This window comes from Chionomys nivalis, chromosome 17, assembly GCF_950005125.1.
Source record: "Chionomys nivalis chromosome 17, mChiNiv1.1, whole genome shotgun sequence".
Classification (NCBI taxonomy): domain Eukaryota; kingdom Metazoa; phylum Chordata; class Mammalia; order Rodentia; family Cricetidae; genus Chionomys; species Chionomys nivalis.
The window spans coordinates 25,608,972-25,622,217 of NC_080102.1; the positions used below are offsets into that span (position 1 = coordinate 25,608,972).

Sequence of the window (13,246 nt, forward strand, 5' to 3'; positions counted from 1 at the left end):
ATGATCTGGTTTTTTTCCAGAGGCAGGTACTCAGTTCACATGTGTTTGTTTGCTGAAATGCTTACACTCGCTTCCCATAGCTCCATTCTTTCTGATAAGTGACATGGAAATGGTATGCACTTTCATGTGTTCTAGACTTGTCGGATGTGGAATTTCTGGATGACTCTTCCACAGAGAGTCTGCTTTTGAGTGGAGATGAGTACAACCAAGACTTTGATTCAACTAATTTTGAGGAGTCTCAGGATGAAGATGATGCTATTAATGAGATTGTGCGATGTATCTGTGAAATGGATGAGGAAAATGGCTTCATGATCCAGGTACTTGGTCATCCTCTGCCCTGCAGTTCTGCATCACGTGGGTGTTGAATAGGTGCACAAGAGCTCTTTTCCTCTTTACTGGCCATCCCTCACAAGGTAGTTTATAACACATTGCCGTGCTTTGAGCTCCATCAGTACTGGTTAGGAAGTCTCTCCACTGAATGATTGCAGACATGGCTTGTGATTATCACTGTCCATTGTAGGCTCTGTGTTAACAGATTGAGGCCTTCAGACTAAAATGTTTAAAGGTCCATAAGGTGATGTTTCCTCCACAGTGGAGGGTTGAGCGCAGCATGGCTTTGCTGACACTTAATAATCAGCAGTATATAGTTACCCTTTGGGGAGTGGTAATCAAAACCCAAATGTCCAGGATTCCCCAAAGAGAAAAGAACTTGGTTGCAAGGGGAAACAGTGCTTCCTTCTAAGATGGGTGCCTCTGAGAAATCAGGGTGGCATGACCCGTATTTGTGTTGGTATGTAGGAAAATTAGGAAACATAGACTACAGGAATGAAAAAGGTAATCACCTTCTTTGTCAGTGGTGATAGTGTTCTCAGATAAAGGTGCTGTGAATTTAGAATTTTACCACGAGTATTACCTTAGTGTCATTGCACAGACATTTTATAGATTTGCTTCAGTAAATGTTTTCAGGATTTGATTTTGTCTGTGAATCAGGAGAGAACATGGGGCATTTCTCTTAAGTAGTTTATTAAAGTGTATTTTAATAGATGTGATATAAAATAGTTTTTTAGATAGTTGACTATTTCAATGATAAAATATGTCTTAAACATGACTTTTTCTTATGGCACATAGGTCTTTAACTGGCAGTGCCAGAAAGTAGGTCGGCTAGTTAAAAGGCAACGATGTGTGTCTTCCCTTGCCTGTCCTGGTCTGAGAGTGCCATTTCTATCCTGGTCTGAGGGTACCATTTCAGCCAGCACTATGGGTCTCTTCTGTTCTCTGCAGTGTGAAGAGTGCCTGTGCTGGCAGCACAGTGTGTGCATGGGGCTCCTGGAGGACAGCATTCCGGAGCAGTACATCTGCTACATCTGTCGGGACCCTCCGGGTGAGGCCCTCCGCCCCGTGTGGGTTGTGTGACGCGGACTCCAGAGTATGGCCACTGTGTAGAGCACCTGCACTTCTTGGTTAGCTAGACTCCTCTGCCATAATGTGGGTTGAAGATACTTTTTGCCTGTTACAGCATGACTATCCTAGTAATCACCTGCACAAACATATGTATGTAGACGTGTTGATATACCAACCATCTTACCGAAATGGAGATCATGGCTTTCTCCTGTAGCTAGCTTTTGGCTACTCCTATGTATTGATTTCTAGTTGGCCTTATTTATACTGGTTTGAGTGGGCCAATGTTCATTGCCTGCTGTCCATCTGATGAGTTTAGAAGTTTTGGGTGGGTAGTGCCACCTATACAGTTATTGTAGAATAAATGGGGTTCCAGAGCCTTGCCTATATCTTTTTTTTTCTCAGATGAAACAGCTAGATGTGGGAAGTCACATGTTTGTGCCTAAAGAAGCGCCACTAAGTGGCAGACTGAAATGAAGCTCCCAGTCCTTTGTACTTGCTTTGTTATGCCCTCCTCTATGCTAAGTACCACGTTCTACCTGTAGAATATAGTTTCAGCTACCAAGGCATAAAAAACTAGTTAGTCAAGTGTTCTCTTCCCAAACTCATCAAAAGACAAAGGAAAAAAAAATATAAGAATTCAGAGAGATACAGGGAAGGCTTAGTAAGGTGCTTTCTTTCATTCAAGCAGGAAGACCAGTGTTCTGATTTCTAGTATCCATGTAAAAGCTAGGCGTACCTAGAATCCCAGCAGTGTGGAAGCAGAGACAGAAGGCACCCCTGGGCTTTTTTGGCCAACCAGTCTAGCTGTGTTCGTAAGTTCCAGATTCCACGGAAGATCCTGTCTTAACAACTGAAGTGAAAAGAAATAAAGAAGCATAGCCTCTGGCTTCACACATGTTAACAAAGAAGAAAGAGAATTATTCAGAGCTATGTGGATATAAACACTAATTTATTGTTTATGCTTCTATTATAGATGTTTGCTATTCATTGTATGTCTTCAATAACAAATACAGCCTTTTACTGTCCCTTCGATTGCTTTTTTTGAATACATTCTATCTGTAAACACCTAGGAATGAAGACTGATTCAAACTATTCATGCTCCTCATAGTTACACAAACACAGGAGCATCTAATTCTAAGAGGACCTGATATGTATTTAGCATTGAGCTCTAGGTTATTGTAGCGTTGTGTGAGATCGCTGTCATGAAGATAGGATCTGTACTTGCTTAACTAACTATAGCTTTACTTCATCTGGGTATGATCACGTTAGTGAAAGAAAGACCTATGGTTTTGCCAGCCATCTTAGAGGACAGCTGGCTGATTTATAAAATTGAAAATTGTACACCAGAGTTCTCTTGGCAGGTATCATCTGCCACTGGCCACACCCTCAGTGGCATTCTTTCTCATGGACAGGCTCACCAAAAGTGCTAAGGAGCTCTTGACATCTCAACTTTCCTCAGCGTGCTATCTAGTATAGTTTAGAGGTCACTTTTAGTGGTAGAACTTGTCTTAATGTGGAGCATTAGTGGGAAGGATCTGAATAAATAGGATCCTTTATTATTTTAATTTCAACTTCATCTGCAGGTCAGAGATGGAGTGCAAAATATCGTTATGATAAAGAATGGTTGAATAATGGAAGAATGTATGGGTTGTCTTTTTTAAAAGAGAATTATTCTCATCTCAATGCCAAAAAGATAGTTTCCACACATCATCTGCTTGCTGATGTCTATGGTGTGACTGAAGTCCTGCATGGGTTACAGCTGAAGATTGGGATACTAAAGTAAGTGAACTGACTCTCACACTGCCTTACACAATTTTTTAATATTATTTTTATTTTGTGACTGCATTTATGAATGTGTATCACATGGGCATGGTACCTGTAGAGGCAAGGAGAGGGTTGATTCCCAGGAACTAGTTATACACAGATCTGAGCTTATCTTTGCAGTCCCATTCTTACAATCTGAATACAAATACAAATCTTTTATTTATTTTACAAATAAAAGTATAACATTAGTTAACCATAAATATAAAGACAAACTAAATGAAATAAATTAAAATAGGTTTTCTTAAAAAATTATTTTATTAGGAGGTGTATAAATAAAATTGTCTTCACAGATTGTAATATAGTTTATATCAGGTAGTCTTTTGGAGGTCCAGAGTAGTACTTCAGAAGACAGAATATTTAAAAGACATCTACTTTTTAAAAGTAAGAAAAAATGATTAACTATTTGTTGGCAAGCTCTGTCTACCTAGTTCAAATCCTACTATGTCAAAAGATTTTAGAGCTCATGTTGTATGCACAGAGCTAACTGAAGCTGTTGTGGTAAGTCTGTTTTCACTCTCTGATGTAATATGCAATGAATTTAGTCAACTAGGACGATGTGTTCTTCAGTCAGCTTAAAACTCCGAAAGGGTGAGGGCGGAAACAGATTCTGGATCACCTTTGCTGCTGTGCACTGTAATGTTTTAGCCAGAGGATAGTCTCATTTAAGGAAAGCCCAGGTCCTTCTACCTAACGTCTGGCTAGTTTTGAGGGGTTGTGCTCATTTCCTTCTAAAGCCAGGCCAGCCTTATTTAAAGAACACAGGAAAGATCCTTTTATTTTATATAAAGCGGATGGTCTACTCCCAAGATTTCCTCCTTCTTCCCTTTTGCATCCAGAGGCCCCATGCCCTTTCCTGTGAGTCTGAGATTGCTGTGTTTTTTGACGTGCTCTTCTGTTGTCTCAGCCAGGCAGTTTAATTTCACCTGATAAGTTTCTGTACCTTTTCATTTCTGTGGCTCTGTTCTTCTCTTGCTTTATTCTTCACTCTTGATAGCAACATTCACATTAATGACACAGAACATTAGCTTCTGTTATGCTGTCATTTCTTCGTGCTGCCTCTGACAAAAGATCTTGAATAATAGGATTTTATTGCATACCTTCCTTCTTACTATTTTGACCAATCGTTCCAGCTATACCAAAACATAATCCCTAAATGAAGTATAATTTCTTAGACATTCAGGTCTTTTTACAGCTAGTTTCCCTAGATATGTTTCCATCATTGCCTGCTGGCTAGATTTGAGCCCGCTCTACTCGGTACATTGCATATATACTGAAACCATTATTCCTTTTAGGTAGGCTTTGGACCTTGAAGTCCTCCTGAATTAGGATGATAAGTGTGTGCTACCAGGCCCAGCTCTAGGTATAGGTTTTCAGAATGTTATGTCACCTCTCCAAACTGGCAGGATTCATTCCACTGGACTGTGGAGGCAAAGAACTAGGTTTTTTCCTAGTATGCCTTCTACTTACTGAGAATTTTAAGTACTTATTTTCTGGATATTAGATTGCTAGAAGTCTAAAAGATAAAAGAGGATAAAATGAGAAATTGTAAATGTGTATATAAATACTAGAAGAAAACTGATTAGAGTTTCATTTAGAAATTATTAATTTGCAGCCATTGTCGAGCCTTTAGGAGGAGTCATAACTTCTGAGTAACCTTGTACTTAATTCTGAGCAGAGCCCTGCTTTGCTTGAGCATTACTATAGACCACAGTCGATATGAATAACGACCCTTCCCAGGAGGCCAATTGTATAGTAACTAAAAAAAAATATATATTCTATTCTGCAGTTCCTTATCTGGAAATTGGTCTGAGTGCAGTATTTTAACTTGTGTTCAATGATACATGTGCATACACATCTATCGGTGGAGAACTGATGGAATGGACTAGACTGACAATTAATATTATTTATCCATTAAAGTCTAAATAAATAAAGTCTGTGTGTACTGGTGTGGCAAGATGCTCAATATGTGCTGTTTAGGAAAAAGGAAAGGTATGAGGAGTCCTATTTGTATAAACAGTTTCTTAAAGTATACTTTTCTTTAAAAAAAATACAAAATACAAAGATTTATTTGTTCCTGTTTGTATATGTTAGTACCCACGTGTATGTGTATACATCAGGAGTGTGCAGGAGAGGGCACTGAGTCCATGGAACTGGAGTTATAGGCAGTTGTGAGCCACCTGGTGCAGTGCAGGAAACGAAACCTTATTCAGATCCTCTGCAAGAGCAGAAAGTGCTCATAGCTCCTTAATTTCCTCTCCAACCCCTCAGTTTCCTCTTTTTCATAATTTTGGATGTATAGAAAAAGTCCGCAAGATTATATCCATTTAAAATTGCTATAGTGGAATAATAGACTTTTGTTTTTTATGTGTTTAGTTGTAGAACTTTTCTCATGAATACAGCTTTTATTTTTGATTGACTAAAGGTTATAAAATATGCTCACATAAAGTTTATGTATCATACAGAGACAGTGAAAAGTATATAAAGACGTGTGTATCAATCAGTGACATTAATCAACAGAATTAAGTTCATTGTTGATTTTCTGAGTAGTATTTCTTGAAAACTGAGAGGGGATTGAATTTTGGATGAAATGCTAGATGAATCAACTTAAGAACAAATTTTTCTTTGATCCTGACCTATTTCTTGCATGGTTACCAAATCTATTACAATTTTCAGGTTGTTGTCATTCTTTTCCTAAGTGCTATGTCTCCATTCTTCTTTTAAGGAATAAACACCATCCTGATCTTCATCTCTGGGCTTGTTCTGGAAAGAGAAAAGACCAGGATCAGATAGTAGCTGGAGCAGAGAAAAAACTGACACTTCAGGACATAGCTAACTCGGAGGGAAAGAAATATGTACAGAACCACAGAGCACCACCTCTGAAAATGGAAGGAACGTATATAACAAGTGAACATAGCTATCAAAAGCCACAAACCTTTACTCAGGACTGCCAGTCTCTCACAGACCCTGGAAGCTCAGATGATGATGATGCTAGCAGTTTTGAAGAAGATGGAGAACTCCGCATGGGAAATAAAAGCCATCTTCTGTATTCAGCAAAAGAGCATGGAGTGTCAGAGAAGGTAATGGTTCCCATAAGAATAAGAGAATGAGCTGTTAGCATTAAACACACCTAATCCTTGGGCTTTGCTAATACAGAAATACCTGGCTAAAGATTTTAAAGTTTTATCTTTTCTCCGCCACAAAACATTATCCATGTAAACATTGAGTTGTTATAATCCATCAATCTGCTACCCTAAAGTTCATAAGAACTATTGATGTCTCCAGAAATTAATAACCCACATTTTTTATCAAAATGAAAAATGAGTTTTGTGGGACCATTTGGTTATATATGGTGTCATGTTTAATATGTTTTGGATAAAGCATGACCCTATCCTTCCAAATCTGTAGCATATTTGTCTGCATATCAATCCCATTATCAGTAACTGTTAACATGTCTCCTGTTTGTTGGACTTAGCACTGAGATTGAAATGGCTCCTAATGCCTTATTGATTTTCCACTAGTAAGGCCACTTTAAAACTTGTTCTTTTAAAAGCGTCACCAAAAGTTCACAGCTAAATTTGGAAAGCTTATATATCATGAAACTTGTAGCAAATTATTTTGTCAAATTAATATCCTTCTCTGAAACTAATTACCTTTGGCAAATCTAAATCTAGATTTTATGTGTATGTTTTGAACAGTTTGCATTCTGATGTTTTTTAAAAGATTCTTATCTTCCTTTAGTTCACCAGTATAACCACAATAATAAAGGCCAGTGTATCATCAACTGAACTTTTATACTAGTGTTTTATAGTTTGCTTGATTTTTTTTTTCAATAATTGATCTTTCTTCACTCCATTTATGTCACCAGTTGGAATTAATGAATTAACTGAGGGAGAAAATGGTCCACGTTACTAGTCAATCCAACTATGGAATGGAATTAGTGTGCTCATTTATTTAGCACATTTTACTGAAATTGTCTCCTGTGAGGCACACTCTGGAAGGCATTGAGGAGGAGGGATTTAGCAAGATCTTTAGTTTGGAAGAGCACTAGATGGAATTTCACGGTGTGCAGGAACTTTCTCTGAAGACTCAGAGTCAGATTGTCTTCTGCCTGCCTATGTAGGGGGATAGGTTTTACTCTGTCCTTCTCATTTTAAAGTAACATTTCATCCAGTTCTCTGTGTTTTGTTTTATTCTATTTTGTTCTATTTTTCCCACTGGTCCTTTGTAGAAGAATCCTGCTTCAGGAAATAAAGTGTTTGTTTATAATGAGAAAAAGGGCACAGAGGGCCCAGGAGATTCACATCTTCAGTGGCAGCTAAATCTCCTCACACACATAGAAAACGTGCAGAATGAAGTCACCAGCAGGATGGACCTCATAGAAAAAGAAGTGGATGGTAATGTAGCCAAGAGCTCAGGTGTAACTACTATCATCTATTTAGTGTTGTTATGAAGAAGCTGTTTGGAGCTAAGTTGTAGGATGCAAACTATCTAGACCCTACCTGCCTGCTGATCTCTGTCTCTTCCTTTATGTTAGCATGTGCAGGATGTTGTAGGACAGGATGGTGGTATTATCTTTAGTAGTGGTTTCTTGTCTGTTTTGTTTTATTCAAAATTTGGATATTTATTAAATACTGCCCATTTGCCTGGTTTTATATGGAATATTTGGGGGAGTGTTAGTTTATTGAAAAATATTTCTTTAAAGTCAACACATTCATTAGCATATTCATTTGTACTTTGGCTTCTGTTTGTTAAGTAGAATTAGTTCCTGCAAATTAAACAAGTAAAACATAAGTTTGCATGCAAATTTTCAAATAATTTTCTCTCACATCTATGTGAATTTTATCATCACATAGAAACTCTGAAAAGTACCCAGAAAAATACCCCCATTTTATATTTGAGAAACTAGAATTAAATTGAATTCCAGGAATCCCATATGTTTCTTTTGGTTTGACTATTTTGTCCTGACCTCATAGAACATAGCCTGCCTCCACCCTTTAGTCCTTTTCCTGTAAATACTGCATTGTGCTAAGGTAGACATGCTGTGCTTATGCCTTTCTCTCCCTTAAGAGAGGAAGTGGATACCTTTTTCAAAAGCATCTTACATTTGATTTTAATTTCATTAGCTAGAGGTAGTTTATCTTCTGTGGATTTTTGAAGAAATGAAACTGTGTTTTGACAATTCCATGTTTTTAATAGATTTTTTAAAAGGAAACAATGAAAATTGAGCATGTAAATTCGTTGCTTGAAGTCTACCTAGTATTTTAGTCCACTTGAATATCTTTTTTCAATGTTTCAATAAAGAAGTGATCCTGAAGGACCCTAAGAAACTGTTACCTCTTTCCTTTGTTAATGAGGAAGATGTGGCTTGGAGAGATGGTAAATGGTAAAGCATTTATTTTACAAGTATGAAGACCTAAGTCCAGATCCCTAGAAGCCATGCAAGTAAAAGCCAGGTGTGATGGCATGCACTTGTAATCCCAGCAATGATGATATGGGAGGTGGAGGCAAGTTGATTCCTGGCACTTGCTGGCCAGCTAGCCTAGCTACTTGGCAACATTCCTGGCCAATGAGAAACCTGGTCTATAAAATGAACGGCGGGCCACTTCCTGCCACCTGGCTCCCAGCTAGTTTTACACCCAAAATAACAACACACAAATTGTATTCATTTAAACGCTGCCTGGCCCATTAGCTCTAGCCTCTTACTGGTTAACTCTCACATCTTGCTTTAACCCATTTCTGTTGTGTATTGCCACTCAGGCTTACCAGCATGAGTCTAACCACCATCTGTCTTGGGTAGGAGAAGCATGGCATCTGCCTGACTCTGCTTTCTTCCTGCCAGCATTGTGTTCTGTCTACTCCACCCATCTAAGGGCTGGTCTATCAAAAGGCCAAGGCAGTTTCTTTATTTGACCAATGAAAGTAACATATAGACAAAAGACCCTCCTACATCACTGGTCTCCAATGAAAGGTGTATAATGTCTAAGGAACAACATCCAACTTCTGACCATCACTTGCACACACAAACACATGTACACAAAGGAGAAGATTAAGTAAAAATGATTTATATCTAAATTAGTATAAAGTTTGAGCAGGAACAAGGAACTGTTATCTTCTGTTGCTGAAGAGAGTGAATGAGGCATACTAATGAATGTGTATGTGTATGTATGCATATTATATATACTAGAGGGAAGACATCCTAAATGAAGTATGTATGTATGTGTATGTACATGTAGGATGACAGGGAATGGGTCTGGGTATGTAGCTCAGTAACAGAACACCTGTTCTAGGTTCAATCCCCAGTATTTCAGGGGGAAAAGTGTCTGAGATAGCAGATGAAGATCACCTAGAAGGATTAGAACTATTGTGGGTGGAATGCCTGAAAAGAGGGAAGTGAACTCTTTGTTTCAGTCACCATTCCATCCTTCTAGTTGATTGTCTTCTGGCTGTTCTTCTAATGTCAGGTAACATATTTTCTCTCTTTCTCCTAGTTCTGGAAAGCTGGCTTGATTTCACAGGAGAATTGGAGCCACCAGATCCTCTTGCAAGACTGCCCCAACTTAAACGCCACATAAAACAACTCTTACTTGACATGGGCAAAGTACAACAAATAGCAACTCTTTGCTCTGTATAACAATAGTAAATACTCAGTGGCAAGAATGTGTCTTCAGCTAAGTGGATAGTCAAAAAGCTTAGTAATGTTTGGTCATTTACTGATTTGTGACATCAGTAGTATGGCATCGTGGAAGGAAAATGAAGAACAACTTTATCAAGGAAACTGATATTAAAAATGAGTGAGCAAGCTGCAAATGCTAATGTCATCTATGCCAAGAATCAGTGCATAGAATACCGTGTGCTATACTAAAGGAGCAGAATTGGCAGGATTCTTATAGTTGCTTTCACAAAGCTCAAGATACCCGTAGAGAGAAATATGATGTGTTTATATAGACTCTAGAAGAGATACCCATCTTTATAAACCAGCATTTGGCCAAAACAACACTGTAAGGAAATTCAAGTTCTGGAGAGTTCTACACATTTGCTCTAAGAATTGCTTTCTCAACAGTTGGATACAGCTGCAAAGATACTTAGGTTATTTAAACTTCTGGAGGATCATGAGCTATTTCTTGGGTGATGAATGTATTTAATCAGAAAACTGACAATGGAAGTCTCACTTTCGGGGAAACAATTGTGGAATTCTAACTTCATTGTGAATGTATTTTAAGAAACCCACGAAATAATTGGAATTTATTGCGGGCATTGTGCTCTTTAAAAACAAAGTGGCTTACAAAAGGGCCCAGTGTGCCAAATGTTGATACTGCTGGAAAGAGGGCTTGAATATTGCAGGAGTCCTGCCACCCGCCATACACAATGCCATTAACCATACAGTCCTGTGCACCACATGCTGTGTGTGCTCTGTATAGGTGAGTGGCACTGTCCAAGCTTCAGCATACAGTTTGATCCTGGGTATGCTTGGTGTGTTTGTCTTTTGAAAAAACAAAAAACAAAGAAAAAAAAACCTCAGCTGGGATGAGGAGTGACAAAAATATCAAAATAATCTGTGGCTGTAGATTTTTTTTTTTTAACTGCTAGTAGTGGAATACTGGAAAAGCTTCATTTCTGAAGACAAATTTTATTTTAAAAGATAAATATGCATTAAAAAATTTTAGCTTTGATCATAAATGGACAGATTTATGAAACCAAAGGCAACTAAGTTGCTTACTCAGCTCTTGCTGGATTTTTGAGCCTAGGTCCTACTGTCTGCCAGTCCTGGTGTGAATTGTGTGCACCCTCCAGTGCTACATGTGCAGGTATGCGTAAGTGAGTCTGCTTGTTTAAATAGTCAACGTACATATGTACATAATCAACACATATTTATATCACACATATCTAGTTTTATTACTATAGACTATACAAATCGGTGGTTAACATAAAATGTTACCTTTTAACAGACTGTTTTTAAAAACGAAAAATGTATGTACAGGTTTTGAAATTTTTTTTAAAAAGGGGAAAAGACTGTAAAGAGGAAGCTATTTGATGACATTACACTTGAATATTTTTTGCCTCATTCTGTTTATCAGTTCTATCTCTCTGTATAAACTCGTTTAGAACTGATAGACAGTGAACTTGAATTTATCTTTGATAAGAATTCATGCCACTGTACATTCAGATATTATTTAAATTTGCAAACACACTGTTCTATATGTAAGGTACTGTATGTAAAACTCTATTAAAACTATTCCACTTATCCTAAAATTTCAGCTTGCCTTTTTGTGGCCTTATGTTTTGATGTGAAGATTAAAAGAATGTGCAAAACATTGAGAAATATTTTTATTGCCTTTTGAGATTTTTCCAACTGACAAATGTGCCAAAGATCACCATACGTAAAGTTTATTCCTCTGTATTTACTTGTCATATCCAAACTTTGTCAGAGCTCCTACTGATGAAAGCTTCAGCAGAAGTCATTGTGGGGTAATTGCTTAAATTTGCATATTAAAGTAAAACGTAGTGCCTATAACCCATGTGTGGAGTAATTTTACTAATGTCTGTTTTAAAATTGATACTATATTGTTGATTTATGTTTTAAAACGATAGCTCTAAAGCTCTCAACTGCAGCTGAGACATTGAATTTGCATCTTCTTTTCAGAAATAGAGCCAGTAATGTCCTTAGCCTGTGAATAGTGGTGTTGCCTTGATTTTTGTCATATGTGCAGATGAGCTCTGCATTCAGTTATACTCAACTTCTCAGTTCTGGTGACTTTGGTTAAAGTAATGCACAGTATTGTGGTATAGAATAAGTGTCCCTAACACAAAAGTCTGGAATGCTCCAAATGTGGAGTGCCAGCTGATCTCCACAAGAGGAGAGTTCAACATCTCACTGTGTGTGGTAGGATCACTATCAAAATACAGGCTCGCTAAAGATTCAGTGTACAGTATCTTCAAGCTATGTGCTTCAATTGTACACAAAACAGTAGTGAAGTTCATGTTTAAATTTAACTCTCATGCCAAGAATGTGTCATGATAAAATATAAAGATTCCACTATTGAAGAAAACACCAAATCCAAAACATTGTCCTTCCTGAGCATTTCCAGTAATGAGCAATAAACCTATATTTCAAAATTCAACCACTTTGTTAGCTACCAGCAAATTGAGTGCTTCATTAACAGAACATGCTAAATGTTCTGCTTGCTTCTTTGTCAATGAATAAGAAAGGTGATCCTTAGATTTCAACCTTTAAAGGCTATATCAGATTATGTGTGCATACGCTGTTACTATGGAGCCTACCCACAACTGCATGAGGCCCATTAGCAGCTAGAGAGGGCAGAACTTTTCTTTGAGAGAATGTTTTAATTTTGGAGAAGCAAATTGATTGTGAGGTGTCAAGTAAGATTTGTTTTTCCTCTTAGTCTTACCTAAAATCATTGTACTGAAATGTGAGCAATGAACTGGAGAGGGTGTTTCCTTCAAAGATAATATTTCATTTCCCAGACAGAAGAAAACAAGTCCTGGTGGAGGGGTTCCTCCTCAAAATTTCTGGCAAATTTAATTTGTACTTCCTCATGGTTGTCTGTGGGTCCACTGACTGTGGAAGTAATGTACTTTCTCCTTAAAGGAATTGTTATTCTCATAATTTCAGGCAAAGCCCCTGTTCCTATCTGTTTCAACTCCATGTTCATACTAAAATGTGCATACTTCACATGTTCAGACTGAAGCATACTTCTTCCCTAATAAACCAAATCTGCTGCCATTGTCACTGTCTTGGTTAATAACATCCTGTCGGTCTGTGTTTGACATGCAGAGTCAGCATTTAACAGTCATTTCATCACCACATGTAGTGATTCCTTAGAACAACATCACTGTCTTCCTTGATCCTGCTGGGGACTCGTAAACAAGGTCATGAAGGTATGAAGCAGTTTTGCTTGCCTCTGTCATTCTAGCTGTGTTTTCATTTTGAGTCTTCAAAACTCTCATTGCTAGACTAGAGAAGTGTGTTCAGTAAGCACCTGCTCCATGCAAGGCATTGTAC

At 37.8% G+C, this 13,246-nt stretch overlaps 1 protein-coding gene across 7 annotated transcripts in view; it reads left to right on the plus strand.

The window, feature by feature from the left end:
* The window catches only part of Phf20l1 (PHD finger protein 20 like 1), a 68,174-nt gene extending 55,189 nt beyond the window's left edge, over positions 1-12,985 (plus strand). For 5 of the 7 annotated variants that reach the window (XM_057791555.1, XM_057791554.1, XM_057791556.1 and 2 more), the window contains exons 16-21: positions 136-317; positions 1,282-1,381; positions 2,985-3,180; positions 5,948-6,302; positions 7,454-7,619; positions 9,714-12,985. In XM_057791555.1, coding sequence (XP_057647538.1) covers positions 136-317; positions 1,282-1,381; positions 2,985-3,180; positions 5,948-6,302; positions 7,454-7,619; positions 9,714-9,856 — 1,142 coding nt within the window. In that variant the 3' untranslated portion in view covers positions 9,857-12,985. The remainder of the gene's footprint in view (positions 1-135; positions 318-1,281; positions 1,382-2,984; positions 3,181-5,947; positions 6,303-7,453; positions 7,620-9,713) is intronic. The other 2 variants (XM_057791559.1, XM_057791560.1) reach the window with 1 other exon arrangement.
* The last annotated feature ends 261 nt before the right edge of the window (positions 12,986-13,246 follow it).